General features: G+C 48.3%; 1 protein-coding gene across 2 annotated transcripts in view; it reads right to left on the bottom strand.

Moving 5' to 3' along the window:
* The window catches only part of AFAP1L1 (actin filament associated protein 1 like 1), an 80458-nt gene that overhangs the window by 31620 nt on the left and 31440 nt on the right, over positions 1-17398 (bottom strand). Inside the window, exons 2-10 of one of the 2 annotated variants that reach the window (XM_049874032.1) lie at positions 14781-14909; positions 13516-13626; positions 12290-12387; positions 10447-10555; positions 6139-6237; positions 5236-5447; positions 3212-3391; positions 1086-1178; positions 64-157 (exon numbers count right to left, since the gene is read on the bottom strand). In XM_049874032.1, the coding sequence (XP_049729989.1) occupies positions 64-157; positions 1086-1178; positions 3212-3391; positions 5236-5447; positions 6139-6237; positions 10447-10555; positions 12290-12387; positions 13516-13626; positions 14781-14909 (1125 nt within the window). The remainder of the gene's footprint in view (positions 1-63; positions 158-1085; positions 1179-3211; positions 3392-5235; positions 5448-6138; positions 6238-10446; positions 10556-12289; positions 12388-13515; positions 13627-14780; positions 14910-17398) is intronic. The other variant, XM_049874034.1, reaches the window with a different exon arrangement.

Here is a 17398-nt window from a genome sequence, read left to right as displayed (position 1 = left end):
GGGGTCACAATCTGCTCTGCCACTGTGTGCCCCTCCCAGCTCTGGGCCCCCAGAGGCTCCTACCATGGTCACAGGCTTCCCGGCGGCCAAGGATGGAACAGTTGTCGCTCACTCCCAGGCTGTCAGAGTCTGAGGTCTGCTTCTCCTGGGACAGCCTCTGGGGAGGGACACAGATATCCCCACATCAGAAGGCACACTCAGAAGCACCCCCTTTGTTAGTTCAAACCCACCGCATGATGATTAGTTAACAAACATCTTCAGCAACTATTATGTGCCTGAGACAGTACCAGGTATTGGGAAGTCAGTGATGACTTAGACATGGTTGTATCCTCGTGGTCTATTTGGGGAGTAAGGCAATTAATTATAATGAATTGAGATAAATGTCCTTGGAGTTTGGACTGTATTTGATAGGTGACAGGGAACTGAGAAGGTATTTAAACAGGGCAGTAACGTAATCCAACTGGGTTTAGAAGTTCCCTCCAGCGGCATTGTGAGGAATGGACAAGAGAGGGCAAGACTGCATGCAAAGGAGCCACTTAAGAGAGTGTCATCCAGGTCATGATGAGACTTGATAGGGGGATGAACCAAGATGGCAGTGAGGATGGGGAAAGGTGAGTTGTCAGACATTTTCAAGACAGTCATGACAGGAGTTGGTGACCAACTCACTCAAAAATGAGTGGCAATGAGAGAGTCCATTATGATCCTAGTTTGGGTAAGAGGGTGGTCAACACCTACCTTCCACGTAAATGAATTCACTGCCAGCTAACATTTTTACTCATGCTGACTCTGGGCCAACCGTTCATTCATTCACTCATTCTCTATTAATTAAGTGCCTACTGGTATTAGGTACTATGCGGGGAGTCCCTGGGCATGGGCATGCATTCATTAACTCAGTAGACATTTATTGAGCACCTATGGTTGTGCCAGCTGTGTGCTGGGCATTGGCTCTCAATTATAGCCCTCACAGCTTGTCCACAGTCTCTGGTGGCTGCCTGACTTCACATGACTGTGGGCTCCTCTGGAGCACAACTTGTGCTGAGTTCCCTCTGTCTGACCCAGAGAAGACCTGGTGGAGACAGACATACCTTGTCCAGGTCCAGCTTGCACAGGAGAACTGGGGACCTGGGGACCTCCACGGCTTCGCCTCCTCCAACAGGCTTGCTCACCTCTCGGATGACCTGTGGAGAGCACGCACAGCTGTGGACAGGTAGGCAGGGCAGTTGTGGAGGCAGACAGGGAGAATGGGGCTGTGTACGCACGGCCATCAAGCAGGAGGGGTTGGCGCCGCTTAGGAGAAGAGAAGGGTGGACATGGCTGTCTGCCACATGCCTGGGGTCAGGGTATAGAAGGCTTTCTCCTGTATCTGTCTCTTAGATTGAAAAAGACATGGGACTGGGAAGCAAGAGGCTTGGTTTCCAGACCTGAATCTACTGATAATTACTTGTGTGGCCTTGGGAAAGCCACTTCCCTGCCCTGAGCCTCAGTTTCCACATCTGTAACGTGGGCATAATACTGGTCCTCTGCTTACCTCCTGGTATTGTCTGAGGACCAGTGAGGTTATGGATGTGTGAGGAAGTGTGACCCATAAAGCCTACACACAGTGAGGGACTCATCCCTGCCATCTTGTTGGGCCTTTACAGAAACCCTGTGTGGTGGCTGTGGCTACTACCTCCGTTTCAGTAATGTGGCAACTAAGACTCAAGGGTGTGATTCTCTCATCCAAGGCCATATGGCAATAAGCATCCAGATCATGAAACAATATAACAGCCACTATTATTGCTCACCTGCCAGGTGACTTTACATGGATTTTCCCATTTTATCTCCATAGCAGCCCTGCAGGGTTGGGATGACTGTTATCCCCGATTTACAGATAAGGGTGCTGAGGCAGAGAGGTGAAGCCACCTGTTAGTGGTTGTAGAGCCTGAAACCAAATGCAGACAGAGTGTCTGCCTGCTCTTAACCTCTGGGCTAATGGCCTCCCAGATGAGGGTGTCAAGGCAGGTCCCTAACTCGGGTCCAGGGCACCTTATGGCCCATTGGCCCTGTGAGGGCAGAGGCTCCCCCAGCAAGCAGGTTCTCTCCCTCTCTTCCTCTCCTGAGACAAATGCAGTAATGAGAAACACTAAACACTCTGGTGGGAGAGCTGGTTATCACAGGAAGGAAGAGAGGAAGGGGAGGGAGGGAGGTGGTTGGTTTCATTGTTCCAGCAGGAAGATCAGAGGAGGAGAAAGGAAAGCATGAGAGGGAAAATGAGGCTGAGAGCAGAGAAAAGGCTCTGCTGTGAGGGAATGGGCATCACCATCGTGGTAACAGTAATCACTGACAACTACCTGACACTTACTGCTTGGCAGGCACTATGCTAAGTGCTCTCTATAAATCTTTGTAAGGTCCATTTTATGGATGAGCAAACAGAGGCATGGAGAAGTGAAGTCATTTTCAGAAGATCACACAGTCAGTGACATTTAAGCCTGAACCCAATTCTATGTGCCACCAGGTCCTCTGTCATCATTACTATCCCACCCTGCCTTCACAGTTCTGTGTGATGTGGAAGGGGAGCAGGGTGGTGGTATAGTTCATGGTCTTTGGGGTAGGCTTATTATTTAGCTTTTAATTCTGGCTCCAACCGCTTTGTTATGTGACATTTTGGCAAACCACCTAATTTCTCTATGCCTCAGTTTCCTCATCAGTAAGATGGGAAAAATAATAGCCTCATTGAGAAGACTAAATAAGGCCATGCATGTAAAGGTCTTAGTACAGTGCATGGCGCCCAGTACATGTTCAATGTTATAACTCTAACTGTTCTCTGTAGCTCACAGATGCAGACACTGGGCCACAGGTAGAAGTTACAAGGATGCACATTTCTTCTTTTCTTTCTTTTTAAGGGTTAGCCTATCTAATAACAGAATCGGTTTTCTCCACGGGTAGTAAGCTGTAAAGCCCACAGGAGGGACATTAAGAAGGTGAGTCACATAACTGGAAGGAACATAAGGCCTCCAGGATGAGGTCTATCTCTGGGAGCTATTCACGGTCTGTTTCCACACATAAGCCCTAGCCACCTGCAAGGACTTGGGCTCAGGCCACTGACCCCCTCTCCCCTGAGCAAGGCCTGCTTCATCTGGGAACAGGAGGCAGCCCCACTGAAGGCTAGGCCTGGGGAGGAGAGGCAGTAAGAAAGCGCAGGAAGGTGGGAAATGGCACCGGCCGCACGTACCTTCAGCCACTCCTCCGCCTGCTCCCGGCTCTGCAGTGCCAGCACCAGGGCCTCGGCGCCCCCCTGGGAGAAGCGCAGTTCATGCCTCTTGTGTCGGCTGTCCTTGGGCATGTAGACGACATTGCAGGCATCCAGAGCCAGCCTCAGATGTGGCTGTCGGTCCTTGGAGCTTTTGTAACACTGGACAGGGAGAGAAGGGGTCAGGGCCTCCTCGAAGGGAAGGCAGGGGAGGTGGGGGACAGAGACACCCTCACACAAAGGTTCAAGGGAAGCTTGACCTACCCCACCCAACCCAACTGTGGGCACTGTGTGAAGAACAGCGAAGGGGCTGGGGCTGTTCATCCCACAGAAGAGAAGCTTGGGAGGGGCATCTGTGTACTCTTCAGATCCCAAAGGCTATGGAGGGGACTCAGAGGGCACAACTACCCAATCAGGAAGAGGCAGATTTTAACACAACACTGAAGAACACTCTAGCCCAAAGAACCAGGGCAGAAACGAGCTGGCTTGGGAGGAAGCAAGCCCCATGCTATTAAAAGGCTATGTGGCAGGGACACGGGAGAGAGAATCCTAGCAGAGATGCAGGGTTGTGCTTGGGAAGTCAATCATTTTCCAATAATGATTCTCAAATGCCACTTCTTATGATAAGGCTAGCATTGCCTTGCTACCAAAACCTGGCATGATATTATTAGAAAAGAAAATTATAAGCTAATCTTTCTCATAACATAAATGCAAAAACTCCTCAACAAAATATTTGCAATTAGAACCTAGCTAGCATGCTACATCAAGACCAAACCAGTTGTCATTGAGTCAACTCTGACTCATGGTGACTCCAGGTGTGTCGGAATAGAACTGTGTTCCACAGGGTTTTCAATGGCTGATTCTTCAGAAGTAGATTGTCAGCCTTCTGAAGTGCCTCTGGGTGGACTCAAACCTCCAACTTTTCAGTTAGCAGCCAAGCACATTAACCATTTCCACCAAGACCAAGTAGCATTTATTCCAGGAATGCAAGGATGATTTAGCACTCAAAAATCAATCATATAATCCATCATATTGATAGAATAAAGGAGGAAAATCAGATAATCATCTCAATGGAGGCAGAAAAAGTGATAAAATTCAATACCCATTTGTGCTATGACTCTTAGCAAATGCGAAATAGAGAGAAACATCCTCGATGTGATAATAAAGGGTATCTACACATCACCTCTAGCAAACATCAACCTTGATGGTGAATTACTGAAATGGTCCCTCTGAGATCTAGACAGAGGCGAGGATACTCGATCTTACCACTTTTAGCTACGTTGTGCTGGTGGTGCTAGCCACTGCAATACACCAAGAAAATCATAGAAGAGATAAGGGGTAGAAAGAAGTAATCGTCACTCTTGGGCTGGTGCTGGCTGTAATGAGCTTCTGACTGCTCCAGGACAAGAAAGGTCCTGTTCTATATGTATATATATATTGGGAAAGGCTCCTCAACAATTTTTGGGGGGAAGTACTGTTTTTTTCTTTTTTCCTGAAATGACGTCCATCCTTCTACTTCGGAATTTAAGGTGCGTTTTCTTTTAGGAAACCTTAGTGGTAAAAGATGGTAACAAAAAACTTTAAAAAAAGCAGTGCTGTACGGGTTTAGTTTTATAAAAGATACATGTATAGAAATGAAAGTGGACACGTTGTTTCTTGGCCAATACGGTTATGAACAGCTTTTATGGGTTTTCACTAGTTTTATAAATAAGCACACTCACTTGCATACTGAAAAGCAATAAAACTTGTTTTAAAGTGTTAAAAAAAATCTTTGGCAAAAGAAAAACCTGGTAAGGCCTGTGTCAGGCCTTGAAGTCTTTTTTTTCGTACTTTGGCTCCAGTGAGAGTGCACGGATCTCAGAAGCACTGGGCTTCACACCTCTGTGCAGAAAGCAGGCCCAGGTGTACCCGGTGCAGATGCCATGTACACATGTGAGCAGAGGCACACACATGTACAAGCCCCCGGGGAAGCGAACAGGTAACCACCCGTCCATCCCACCACTCACCAGAAGCTGGTCCTCCCTGATGACGGTCAGCTGCTTGGCCCACTGCCCGAAGCGCTTTTTCCGCAGCAGGAAGGCGCATATCCTGCAGTCTCTCACCAGGTGCATGGAGGCCTCTTCCGAGGGCCACTGGTGCATGGGCTGCTGCCCCTTCCCTTCCTCCTCCTCCTCATCGTAGGACTCGTAGGAGCTGCTCATGGCATCAGAGTCATTGTCTGGGGGAGCCATGAGACAGGACACGTCACTTGAGCCATTCCCAGGGAAGCACCTTCTCACCCCTCCGCAGACATCCCTTCTCTGGGATCCTGGGACCCTGAAGGGGTGGACGTCAGGCGTAACCATGGTCATGACTAAACCCCCTACACTCGTGGTTTGTTATATAGATTTACCACTTGCTTCGTGATTTTGGTGACATCACATCTCAGAGCTTCAGTTTCCTCGTCAGTAAAATGGTCACAACTAATAGTACCTATTTCATCATGCGATTTGAAGATCAATGCAAGCAGAGTGTTTAGCAAAGTGTCTGACACCAGTAAGTGCTCAGTGAATATCAGCTACTGACTGTCATTAGAATCATCACCCACCATTTCCTATTCATCGTCTCAGACGATTCTCACAGCAACCCAGAAAACCCCCATTTTACTGATAAGGAGACTTGAGGCTCCAAGAAAACAAATAACTCTCCCAAGATTGGTTACTAAGAGCCAAGGCAAGGGCTAGTCCCTGGGTCCTTACTCCCAGTCCAGTGCTCTTTCCACTGGACCCTGGGGTCACTGAGAGCAAGGGCTTTTGGGCCTCTGTGGTGACTATGGTCTGGGTAAGGGGGAGTGGGCATGCATGTGCCAAGGGTCAGGTCAAGGCCTGCTCTTCACGAGGAGAGACCCTGTTTGAACGTCCAGTACTCACAGGAGTTCTTCAGCTCCCCGTTCATCCTGGTCGTGGGGTAGCTGTTGTCTGCATCCTCGTAGTAGCCATCCACTATCGACTGGGCTGGGCTGCAGCTGTCTGTGGGGTGCACAGAAAGAGCCCGCACTTGGGAGAAATGAAGGCAGACTCCAGGGGCCAGGGCTGGGGAAGACCCTGGGCACCCCACCCTTCCTTAGGGAAGAAAGCGGGAGTCCCTGCAGCTCCCTGGCCAGGGCGCAGGGCCTCCTCTCTCAGCATCTCATCTGCTCTAACTCCCCATGCGCCCTCTGTGTCCCTGTCACCAGGAGCTGCCTCCAGGCCTGGGTTCATGCTATTCCCTGTCCCTGCTTATCCTCTACCAGCAAGCTACTCAACCTTCAATAACCAGCTGAAAAACCTTTCCTCTGACTTTCCCAAGCAGAGAGTGGTCAGCCCTTCTTCAGTGATCCCAGAACATGGGGGTGATCTTTGCTATAGCTCTGATCCCTATACGGTGGGGTGTGGTTTACCAGCTGCCTGGGCTCAGCCCTTCCTCCTTCCCTGCCTCCCTCTCTGCTCTGCCTTTGTCTCCTCTTCCACTTCAGTCTTTTCGCTCACTTCCTAACATATCTCTCCTTTTGTCAAACAGAATCTCCTTCTAAACTCCTGGGACCACAAAGGAAGAACAGGACTAAAAAGGAGATAATAACGCTGCACATGAATAGAGAACACAACAGCCACCTACACTGAATTTTCACAACGCGTTCCTATTTATAGCTGGGAAGTAGTATAGTACTGGGGTTAGTCGAACAGCTCAAACCTGATTTCTGCATCAGAATTATCTAGGGGTTGTTTTAAAATGCAGATCCCTGAGGCACTGGGGTGGGCTGGGCCGAGGAATTTGCAAAAAAAAAAAAAAAAAAAAAACTAATAGAAAATTTCTAAACATATATAAAAATAGAAAATATATTGAACTCCAAGGAATTGGAATTTTTTCTTTAAAACCAATAGGGTTATTCTGATACAGGCAGACCCTAGAACATACTTTGAAGTTCAGTGGGTTAAGGACATGAGCTTTGGGGTTGATCGGATTGGTTCACATCCTACCTATCTCTACCATTTACAGAGTGACCTTGTGGAAAAATTTCCTCCTCATTATGGACCCTTCACCTGTGAAGTGTGATGAACAGTTCCTACCTTGCGTCAAGTGCTATAATGTATAGCAACTCTCAGCACAGTGCCTGGCACACGGAATGTACTAGGCCAATACCAGCTATCATTATTATTGTCTTCTTTGATTCCTACAACGGAGGGAGATGGTGGTATCCGCCCATTTTATAGACAAGGAAACCAAGGTCACACACAGTTTGCTAGTGACAGAGCCTGTGTCAGAACTGAGGGTGCTGACTTTCAGTATGGGTTCTTCAGAGCTCTGCTCTGGGCTCCCAGTCCCTCCTGTCCATTTGTTTCCTAAGGGTGGCAGCACTGAAATTCCCAGCAATTAGGACACACAGCTCAATCACCCAAGTGAGGCTCAGAGCCCGCCTTTCCCAGCAAGAATGCTGAAGGCTCAGACACTCAGGACATCCCCTGTGAGGTGGATTGGGGGTGTCAGGGCCAAAGAAGGAGGTAGGACAGGGAAGAGGGAGGGGGCTCTGGGAACAAAGCACTTGGACACCTGGCAGGGCTGGATGCTGTGTGTGAGAGGAAGGATACTCCCTGACCGGCTTGGCGCTCACCCTGGACAAGGCCCTTCCTGAGGCCCTCCCTTCCCTCCTGCCCCAGGAGCACAGCTGCTCCAGGGAGGCAGCTCCCCTGCCATCCTGGGAGGAGAAAAAGCTCTGAGGGCAGGTGGAGGAGCCTCATCCAGCCAAAGGGCTTGAACTAGGAATTCAGGGGCCCAGGGGCACTTGTCCCCATCCTTGAATGAATAAAATAAAGTTGCCTATTTCACAGGCCAACAGCTCTTTGCAATAACACGGAATTCAGGACAATCAAGGCTCAAGAGGGCCTCAGATCACCTAGTCTAACCCCATCATTTAGCTTTGTTTGAACTACTTTACTGACCATAAAAATAATATGCCACAATAGCCAAAAGGTGGAAACAACCTCAAGGATCTGTCAACAAATGAATGGATAAACACAATATAGTATCTCCACACAAAGGAATATTGTTTGGTCATAAAAAGGAATGAAGTACTGATACATGGTACAATGTGGATGAAACTTGAAAACATGATGCTAAGTGAAAGCAGCCAGACACAAAAGGTCACATGTTGTCTGACTCCGTTTACACGAAAAGTTCAGAATAGGCAAATTCATGGAGAGAGAAAGCAGATGTTGGCTGCCAAGGGCTGGGGATGGAGGAAAGGGGGAGTGACTGTTTAATGGGAACAAGGTTTCCTCATGGGGTGATGAAAATATTCAGGAACTAGGTAGTGGCGATGACTGTACAACATTGTGAATGTAGTAAATGCCACTGAATTGTATGCTTTCAAAATGTGAATTTAAGTGTATTTTACCACAATAAAAAAATATACACCCATGGCAAAGAAAAAAAATTCAAGCAGTACAGAAGCATATGAATGGAAAAATATGACCTCTTCACTCAGATTTTCACTTATTTCCCGCAGGAAAATCCTGTGAATAGTTTCTTGAGTATCTCAAAAAGTTGTTAAAATGAATTCATGGGTGTGTGTATACAACATTAAAAAAAATGGAATCATGTTACATGCCATATTTTGGGCTTCATTTTTTTCAATGACTATATCTTGGAATTCACTTCTGATCACATAGCATCACACGAAGATTAGCTTATGCAAATTCAACTACACATGCGTGGTCATCCAAAAACCATTATACAGGTTTTTGTATGTAATGTTGGGTCCCTAAACCCCAGCCAGTGACTTCATCTGATGCTCAACCAAAGGAATAGCCAGCCCCATCACAATGCTGGAGGAAACCAAATGAGAAGCAAGGCAAAGTCAAGGACTGTCCTTGATGGTCAGGTTAAGGAGTCTTCTACGGTCACTTGTACTAAAACCAAAATGTGTTGCTGTCGAGTCAATTCCAACTCACAGCAACCCTGTAGAGTAGAACTGCCCCATCAGGTTTCCCAGGAGTGGCTGGTGGATTCGAATTGCCAATCTGTTGTTCAGCAGTGGAGCTCTTACCCACGGCACCGCTAGGGCTCCCTGTGGACTAGTGCTCCCTAAACTATTTTATTAAGCCTACCCATCAGTAAAAGTATATATGTATATGTATATTTATTTGTACACAAATTAGGAGCCCTGGTGATGTAGCAGTTAAGCACTTGGCTGCTAACTGAATGGTTGGTGGTTTGATCTCACCAGTAGTTTCACGGGAGAAAGACCTGCTTCCATAAAGATTACAACCTAGAAAACCTATGGGGCAGTTCTACTTTGTCACATGGGGTGCTATGAGTAGGAATCGACTTGACGGCACCCAACAACAACGTATATAAATTACTCACAAGTATTTTTTCTTTTTAATAACCCCCCCCCCAAAAAAACTCATAGCGACCCTATAGGACAGAGCAGAACTGCCCCATAGAGTTTCCAAGGAGCGCCTGGTGGATTCAAACTGCTGATCCTTTGGTTAGCAGCCGTAGCACTTAACCACTACGCCACCAGGGTTTCCTAAAAGTACTATGCTATTATTAAATTGTAACTCCTATCAAACATTCACAAACATAGAAATTTCAAAAATATGTGTAGAACTAAACATAAATAAAGTTTCAGATATTTCTGCCCGGAACATCTCCTGAATCCCCTGGGGTGCCTGCAGTCTATGCTGAAGACTTCTGATTTAGACCATGTGCTTTTGTATCTTACACATTGACCTTATAATCTAATCTACCCGTATGATGTGATTCCACTGAACCACAGATTATCCATTCCACCACTGAGGGGCACTTAGGTTAGTGACAGTGTCGCAGTGGTCACCTGTGCATCTACATCCTAGCACATTTAATTGAGTGAGTAGCTAGTCCCTCCTTTTTTTTTTTTTTTTTTTAAGGGTGGAGGAATAGAGGTCCAGAGAGGGGAAGTGGGTTGGCCAGGGTCATACAGAACTGGGACTAGAACCCAAGCCCCTGAGTCCCAGGGACATACCCACTAGCCCATCCAGGCCATCACTAAAGAGGCCAGGTGCTCAGGATGGCTTCTCCTCAGGAAGTGGTAATGAGTCTGGGCAGATACCCTCCTGGGAGCTCCAGCAGAACACAGAGGAGCTCAGAGTTGGCTTTTCAGGAGAGGCGCTGTGGCTGTCTCCCTCCTCCTCCCCAAGCCCCAGGGGGCCAGAACTCACTGTGGGAGCTGATGTACTCGGGGCACTTGCCCGGTCCCAGGGGAAGGGCCTCCTCATAGTAGTCTTCAGGTGGAGGCTTGTTGGGGAGTGGTGGAGGCAGGTCGGCTGCCTGGAGAAGAACAGAGATGTATGAGACCTAGGAGGCAGGGAGAGTAGAGCCAGGGGACGCAGAGAGGGAGGGAAGGAGGAAAGGGGGCACGGAAGAGAGAGGCAGGAGCTTCTAGAAGCAGGATCCAGCGTGAATGTGAAGCCACAGCTGCCCACAGAGTCACAGAATGGCAGAGCAGGGAAAATTGAGAGTTTATTTGGTCCTGGGCTTCTTACCCACATTTGTTAAGGATCAGGGCTCCTCTGTAATGCTAAAAGTTCTGTGGATTGGCACAGAGTAGTATTCTATACTTTCGAATGACCACACGGTAGAATTATTGAAGGCTAGTTTACTGTGAAGTCTGCAATACTTTCAAGCACACATGAGTTCTATAATTACCATACCTACATTCCTCTGAGGAACAACAGGACAAGTAAGTGAGACACACTATTTAGTGAGGCAGTATTGCCCAGAGGCTGAGGGCTTAGGCTCTAGGGCTAGGGGAGCTCCTGCTTTACAACTAAATTTACTCGTTAACTTACTATTTGTGGGACATCAAGCATGTCACTTATCCTCCCTGAGCCTCAGTTTACCTGCCTGTAATGTGGGGATAACAATAGTCCAACCTCACCCAGGTGCTGTGAACGTGTAAAACACATAGTAACCAAAAACCAAACCAAACCCAGTACTGTCGAGTCGATTCCGACTCATAGCGACCCTGTAGGACAGAGTAGAACTGCCCCATAGAGTTTCCAAGGAGCACCTGGTGGATTCAAACTGCCAATCCTTTGGTAAGCAGCCCTAGCACTTAACCACTACGCCACCAGGGTTTCCAAAACACATAGTAAGTGCTCAGGAATTGGTACCATTGATAATGGTGATGATGATAGTGAATTATTTGGCCCATGGACAATGCTCGATGGATTAGGGATCCGTTGCCCTAATTGCATAGTCCCAAGGTTGGGAACCCTAGATCTGGTTCAATCCTCATTTTATAGATCAAATCTCAGGTTCAGAGAGGGGAAGCAATTGGCCCAAGTCCACACAGCAAAACTGGGGAGAGCGGAGGCCACCCAACTCCTGGTCCAGGGCTTCTGCCATCATTTCGCCTATATTACTGTAATCAGAGTTTGGGGGTAGTGATGTCTTTTGGGCCTGAGGGGACAGATCAGTTCCCCACGTTATCCCTGCTCAGCACAGGTACAATGAGCATGTCATGGGCCACTGAAATGTTCACACGGTGCTGTTTCTGCCCTTGAACTCCCACCTGGAAGAGAACAGAGCCCTGGCACAGCCCGGAGTGTCCCCAGTGTTAGGGGGAGAATGTTTCTTTCCTCCTTTGTATGAATGGAATTGTGTCTCCCCAAACGTGTTGCAATCCTAACCCCTATGCCTGTGAGTATATCCTATTTGGAAATGAGGTTTTATTTGTTATGTAAACGAGGCCATATCGTATAGGGTGTGTCCTAAACTAATCACTCTAAAAACAGCATGTTAGACACAGACAGGGGCCAGGAGAGGATCCTCTATAGGACAAGGACCCAAGGAACCCCTGAGCTACTGAGAAGGAAGGAATCAACCCAGCTGAGATCCTGATTTGGATTTAATTTCCAAAACTGTGAGAAACTAAATTTCTGTTCTTTAAAGCCACCCAGTGGGTGTGTGGTACTGGTATTACAGTAGCACTAGGAGGCTAAGATGCTTCTCCAGGGGGACTGAGAGCCCACGGGTGTGGGACCTGAGGTCGAGACTCACATTCCTCAGAGCTGGGCTCTTGGCTGGCTCAGGGCTGGCTCCTTTGCTGGGCTCGCCATCGTCCTCTGGCATGTCCTGAAGGTCACTCAGGTCACAGTCTATGGAGCGTCAAGCCGCGAGGCAGAGAAAGGCAAGGATGAGCATGGCAGAGTGGGAAGAGGGCTGGATTTGGGGCATGCGAGGTCAGGTTCACCACCGTTGCTTGTGATAAGTAACCCCGGGCAGTGACTTGCTCTGAGACTTTGTTTCCTCATCTGTAAACTGGCTGCCATAATCCCTGTCTTGCCCATTGCCCAGAGATATCAAGAAGATCAAATACGATAATATTTGTTACAGTGCTGTGGAAATTTTCAAGGGTTAGGCTATGAAAGCACATGTCTTCCCTCATCTCTCCGTCCCTAATGCTCTCTCACCAGATTCAAAGCTTTATCCCTGTGTTGAATAGCGCTGTCTTCCCTTGGGACAGGGCCAGGAAAACCAACTGCGGTCAAGTCAATTCCGATTCATGGCTATCTCATGTGTCACAATAGATCTACAGGACTTTCAATGGCTGATCTGTCAAAAGTAGATCACCAGGCCTTTCTTCCAAGGTGCCTCTGGGTGGGCTCGAACCTCCAACCTTTTGGTTAGCAGCTTAGTGTGTTAACTGTTTGCACCACATGCATTGCAGCAGGTCTGCTCCCAGACAGCTGTCATGAGCTCCTAAAGGCCAGTGTTCCAGGTGGTCACTACCAGTGCATGGAAGTGGGAGGGGCAAGGTAATACACTTATATGCCATAACTTCTTTGGCCTGCACTTTCATCCCTGACTCTCCCCAAATCTCTGGGATGATTTCCTATAACCATGTAGATTTTGGAGCCCTGGTGGTGCAGTGGTTAAGAGCTATGGCGAGCTATGGCTGCTAAGCAAAAGGTCGGCTGTTCACATCTACCAGGTGCTCCTTGGAAACTTTGTGGAGCAGTTCTACTCCATCCTGTAGGGTGGCTGTGAGTCAGAACCGACTCAGTGGCAACAGGTATGTAGATGTTGACTAGACTTTCAGAGCTGCAAGGACTAGAGAGGAATGGACTTGCCCCAAGTCACTCAATGAGGTAATGGCAAAGCCAGCCCAGAATGCAGGTATTTTCCAGGCCAGTCCAGTGACTCTTCCACAGATGGGGACTGTGGACACGCACACACAGGGAGAGGGGTGGATTTGTATTTAAGATCCAGAGCAAACGGCTTACCAAATTCTTCAAATAGGGATTCCACGAAGCTAGGCCCGGAGTGGAGGTCGGCTGTGTTCACGTACAGGTAGGAGACTTCCTTTGCTGTGAGGGAGGAGAAGAACCCACCAGCTGCGAGGAGGGAAGGGACCTGTGGTTGCGAATGCTAAGAAGGGGCTAGGCTCCCCCACCCCATTCAGACTTCTGTTCCACTCAGCACACAACACGCCATGTGCAAAGCAGTTCACATCCTAAGTTATTTCAATGGCTTTCAAATTTGTTTTTCATTTTAAAATTTTTACTGAGGGTCTCTTTCTTCAAATAAAAAGATGTCCGGAAACCTAGAATATAGAGCAGATTATAGGGGCTGCTCTGGAGATGGTCAGGGACCAGAGGCCCCCGAGAGCACGGCTGGCAAACTGCTGCCCCTTTCATCCTTCTAACAGCCCTGTGAGGGCAGCTGGTGACATCAACTTGCTTTGTCACTGGGAAGAATGGGGCTCAGAGTCACTCAGTGGTGACTTCCTGCCACATCAGTCGGACTCCTTGAACACTCAGGACATGTGTCCAGCTCATGAGAGTTCACTGAGGTCCTCTGTTAACCTGACTGACTTGGGGTTTAGAAGAGGAGCTTGCTGCTAAGAGACAGTGAAGGGCAGTGAAGATGTGGGGAAGTGGAGGGAGGGCATGGATTGTGTGGTGCGCATCTGAGAGTGTGTGGTGTGTGTAGGAGTGTGTGATGTGTGTGTGTGGTATGTTGAGTGTGTTGTGTGTGTGATGTGTGCAGTATGTGATATGTATGTGTGTGTATAATATGTTGTATGTGAGTGTGTGACATGTGTAGGAGTGTGTAATATATATTCACTTGTGTATACTGTGTTGTGAGTGTGTGCCGTGTATGTGTCTGTTAAGTGAGGGCGTGTGGGGTGTGTGTGTTATGTGTGCGTACTATGTACATGAGGTATACGTGAATGTGTGTTGTGTGTGTGGTGTATGTCATGTGTGGTGTGTCTATGAGGGTGTGGTGGGTATGGTGTGTGTCAATGTGCAGAGGGCTGGGGATAGAGGAGCACAGAGAGCCCAGCCATGATAGTGGTGGGGACGTAGGGTCTAAGTGGATGAGGAAATTGGGGCCAGATCATGAAATGTGTTGAACACCCTGCTATAAAGCTTAGACTTCCTCCAGCAGGCAGGCCCTGGGGAGTTCCTGAAGGTTCTTGAGAATGGTCTAGGGAGGCTCTGCTGTCCATGTACGGGGAATACTGGGCAGAGTGCAGAAGGCTGACCTGGGAGGGGCTGCAGGCTCTGCAGGATGGAGGCCACAGCCATCTTCTTCTCCAGGGTGGTGTCGCTGAGGTACTCATGGTCCAGGAGGCTGAGCAGCCCTGTGAGCTCCGGGAGCAGCTGTTCCAGCACTGGGGAGGAAGGCCAATGGAACATGATCACGGCTCTGCGCCCAGGAGTCCTGGCCCCTCGCCCACTCTACAGGACAAGGCAGCAAGGGCCAGAGGGCAGGTGCCGGCACACAGGGAGAACCGGGAGGCACTTACGCAGCTGTCCCAGTGCTGACAACGCAGCCTCCCTGGTGAGGGACCCGGTCAGTTAATCCCATGGCGTCCCTCCAGGCCTCTCGACTCTGCCTCAGACCTCATGTGGCCTTGGCCTGAAGACTGAACCTCCCTGGGCTCACCCCAGCCAACTCTGAGCCAAGACAGTCTCCAGAAGAGGCGCTTGGTCTTCCTCTGTTCCAGCCTGCCCTCGGCTTTGCAGGTCCAGGGCGCCTGAGCTAGAGGCTCAGTGCAGGTCTCAGGCCAGAGCTCCTGGCTGCCCAGGACATAGGCAGGAAGGGAGCCTTCCTGTCCCATCAGTTCATATGCTTCAATCTCTGGAACCTTCTGTTTCCGGTGCCTTGACTGGAGCCAAACTAAACATTAACCCTTCCCATCCCAGGCCAAAAACTCTTATTGCCGTTCTTCCTATGTTACACCAGTGTTTCTCAAACTGAGAGTGTATAGGAATTACCTAGGGGATCTTGTTAAAATGCAGATTCTGATTCACAAGGTCTGGGGTAGGACCTGAGATCCTGTGTTTCTAACAAGCTCCCAACTGATGCTGCTGGTCTGGGACCACTAGGAATTTCAAGATCCTAGAAGCTAGAATACTTTAAAGACTGGAGTGTGCCAAGACCATGATGTCATTGATGTCTCCTGGTCCAGAACAGTAACTTGGGACTTGGTTTGCCTTAGACTGAAGACCAGCTTCGTTACAGTAGAAGTGTTGTCCTGCTTTGCAACTCGAGTACCCATCACTTGTGCATAATAATAAAGGCTAAACTGTGTTGAAAAAACCATGATGAGTTGTGCTAAGCCCTTTTATACTTATTGTCACATTCAAATCCCCTAACAAGCATTTCTATCTCTACTTTATGGAGGATGAAACAAAGGCTCAGAGAGGTTAAATAACTTCTCCAGGGTCACACAGCTAGCAGAGCCTGCACTGAGTTCTGTTTTTGTCACTCTGTTCTTTTAATCATGGTGTTATATTGCCTTGCAGTATTTTATCTGATTCTACCAACAAGTTCTATGATCACCCCCTCCACACACACACAACACGCACACACAAACACACTTTTTAGATAAGGAAACTAAGGTTCAGAGATGTTAAGGAACTTTTGGAAGTTATGCAGAAGTGAATAAAGGAGCCAGGATTTCAGCTCTAGACTCTTGACTCCCAACTCCAGTGCTTCTGCTCAGCCTGGGCCCTCCTGGGGAATTGGGGAGATGCTGACTTGTAGCTGTGGGGACTGGATGTGTAAGAGGGGCTATAACATCGTGCACAGAAAACTGGCTCTGGAGGCAGGCAGTCTGGGTTTAAGTTCAGGCTCCATCAATCATTAGCTGTGGGACCTTTCATAAGATAGTTGACCTTCTGTGACTCAGTTTCCTCCTCTTCAAAGTGGGGATAATAACCATATATGCCTCACAGGGTTGCTGTAAGGATTAGTTATGCCGTGCGTAAAAGGTGCTCTGCCCAGCACATAGTAAATGCTCACTACAAGTCAGCTGTTATGCCGCTGTTGTAGTACTTACCCCACAGCACTGTGCTGATCTGTGTGCGTGTCCACCTCCCTCAGCAGGCTGCGAGGCCCTAGAAGTGTGGACTTCCCTAGTGTCTAGTCTAGCGTCTGCTCACTGTGGGTACTCTACATGTGTTTGATGAGAGAAGGAATGAACAGTCACTAGGACTTTTTAAAAATGGAATCTTACATACAGACAGTGGCACTTGTTGGGAAAATGTGATGTTGCAGTCTCTCTGTGGCATTCCATTATCACCCCAAACTGGTTGAAAATGAACAAAAGGCGGACACTGACGGCTACCGTCTCACGCTACCATCTGTCTGTCAGTCTTTCATCCTGTGGTGGCTTGCCATACCATAAACATTTCAAATGTCAGCAGGGTCACCCATGGCGGACAGGTTTCAGTGGAGTGTATAAACTAAGATAGACTAGGAAGAAAGGCCTGGCAATTTACTTCTGAAAATCAGCCAATGAAAACCCTAAGGTTCACGACAGAGTACTATCCGATATAGTGCTGAAAGATGAATCTGCTAGGTTAGAAAGCACTCAAAATACACAGTGGTTGCAACAATGGACTCGAGCATACCAATGATCACAAAAATGGCACAGGACCGGGCAACATTTCATTCTGTTGTGCACGGTGTCACCATGACTCGGAGTCGACTCAACAATGGACTCGAGCATACCAATGATCATGAAGATGGCACAGGACTGGGCAACATTTCATTCTGTTGTGCATTGTGTCACCATGACTCAGTGTTGACTTGGTGGCAACTATGAACAACCACCACCACCCCAAGAGCACTCTCTCCTGCCAGGCTCTAAGG

The sequence above is a fragment of the Elephas maximus genome, chromosome 2 (assembly GCF_024166365.1).
Source record: "Elephas maximus indicus isolate mEleMax1 chromosome 2, mEleMax1 primary haplotype, whole genome shotgun sequence".
Taxonomy (NCBI): domain Eukaryota; kingdom Metazoa; phylum Chordata; class Mammalia; order Proboscidea; family Elephantidae; genus Elephas; species Elephas maximus.
The sequence above is the reverse complement of the archived record's forward strand: the minus strand, read 5'-3'. Positions and strand labels throughout refer to the sequence as shown.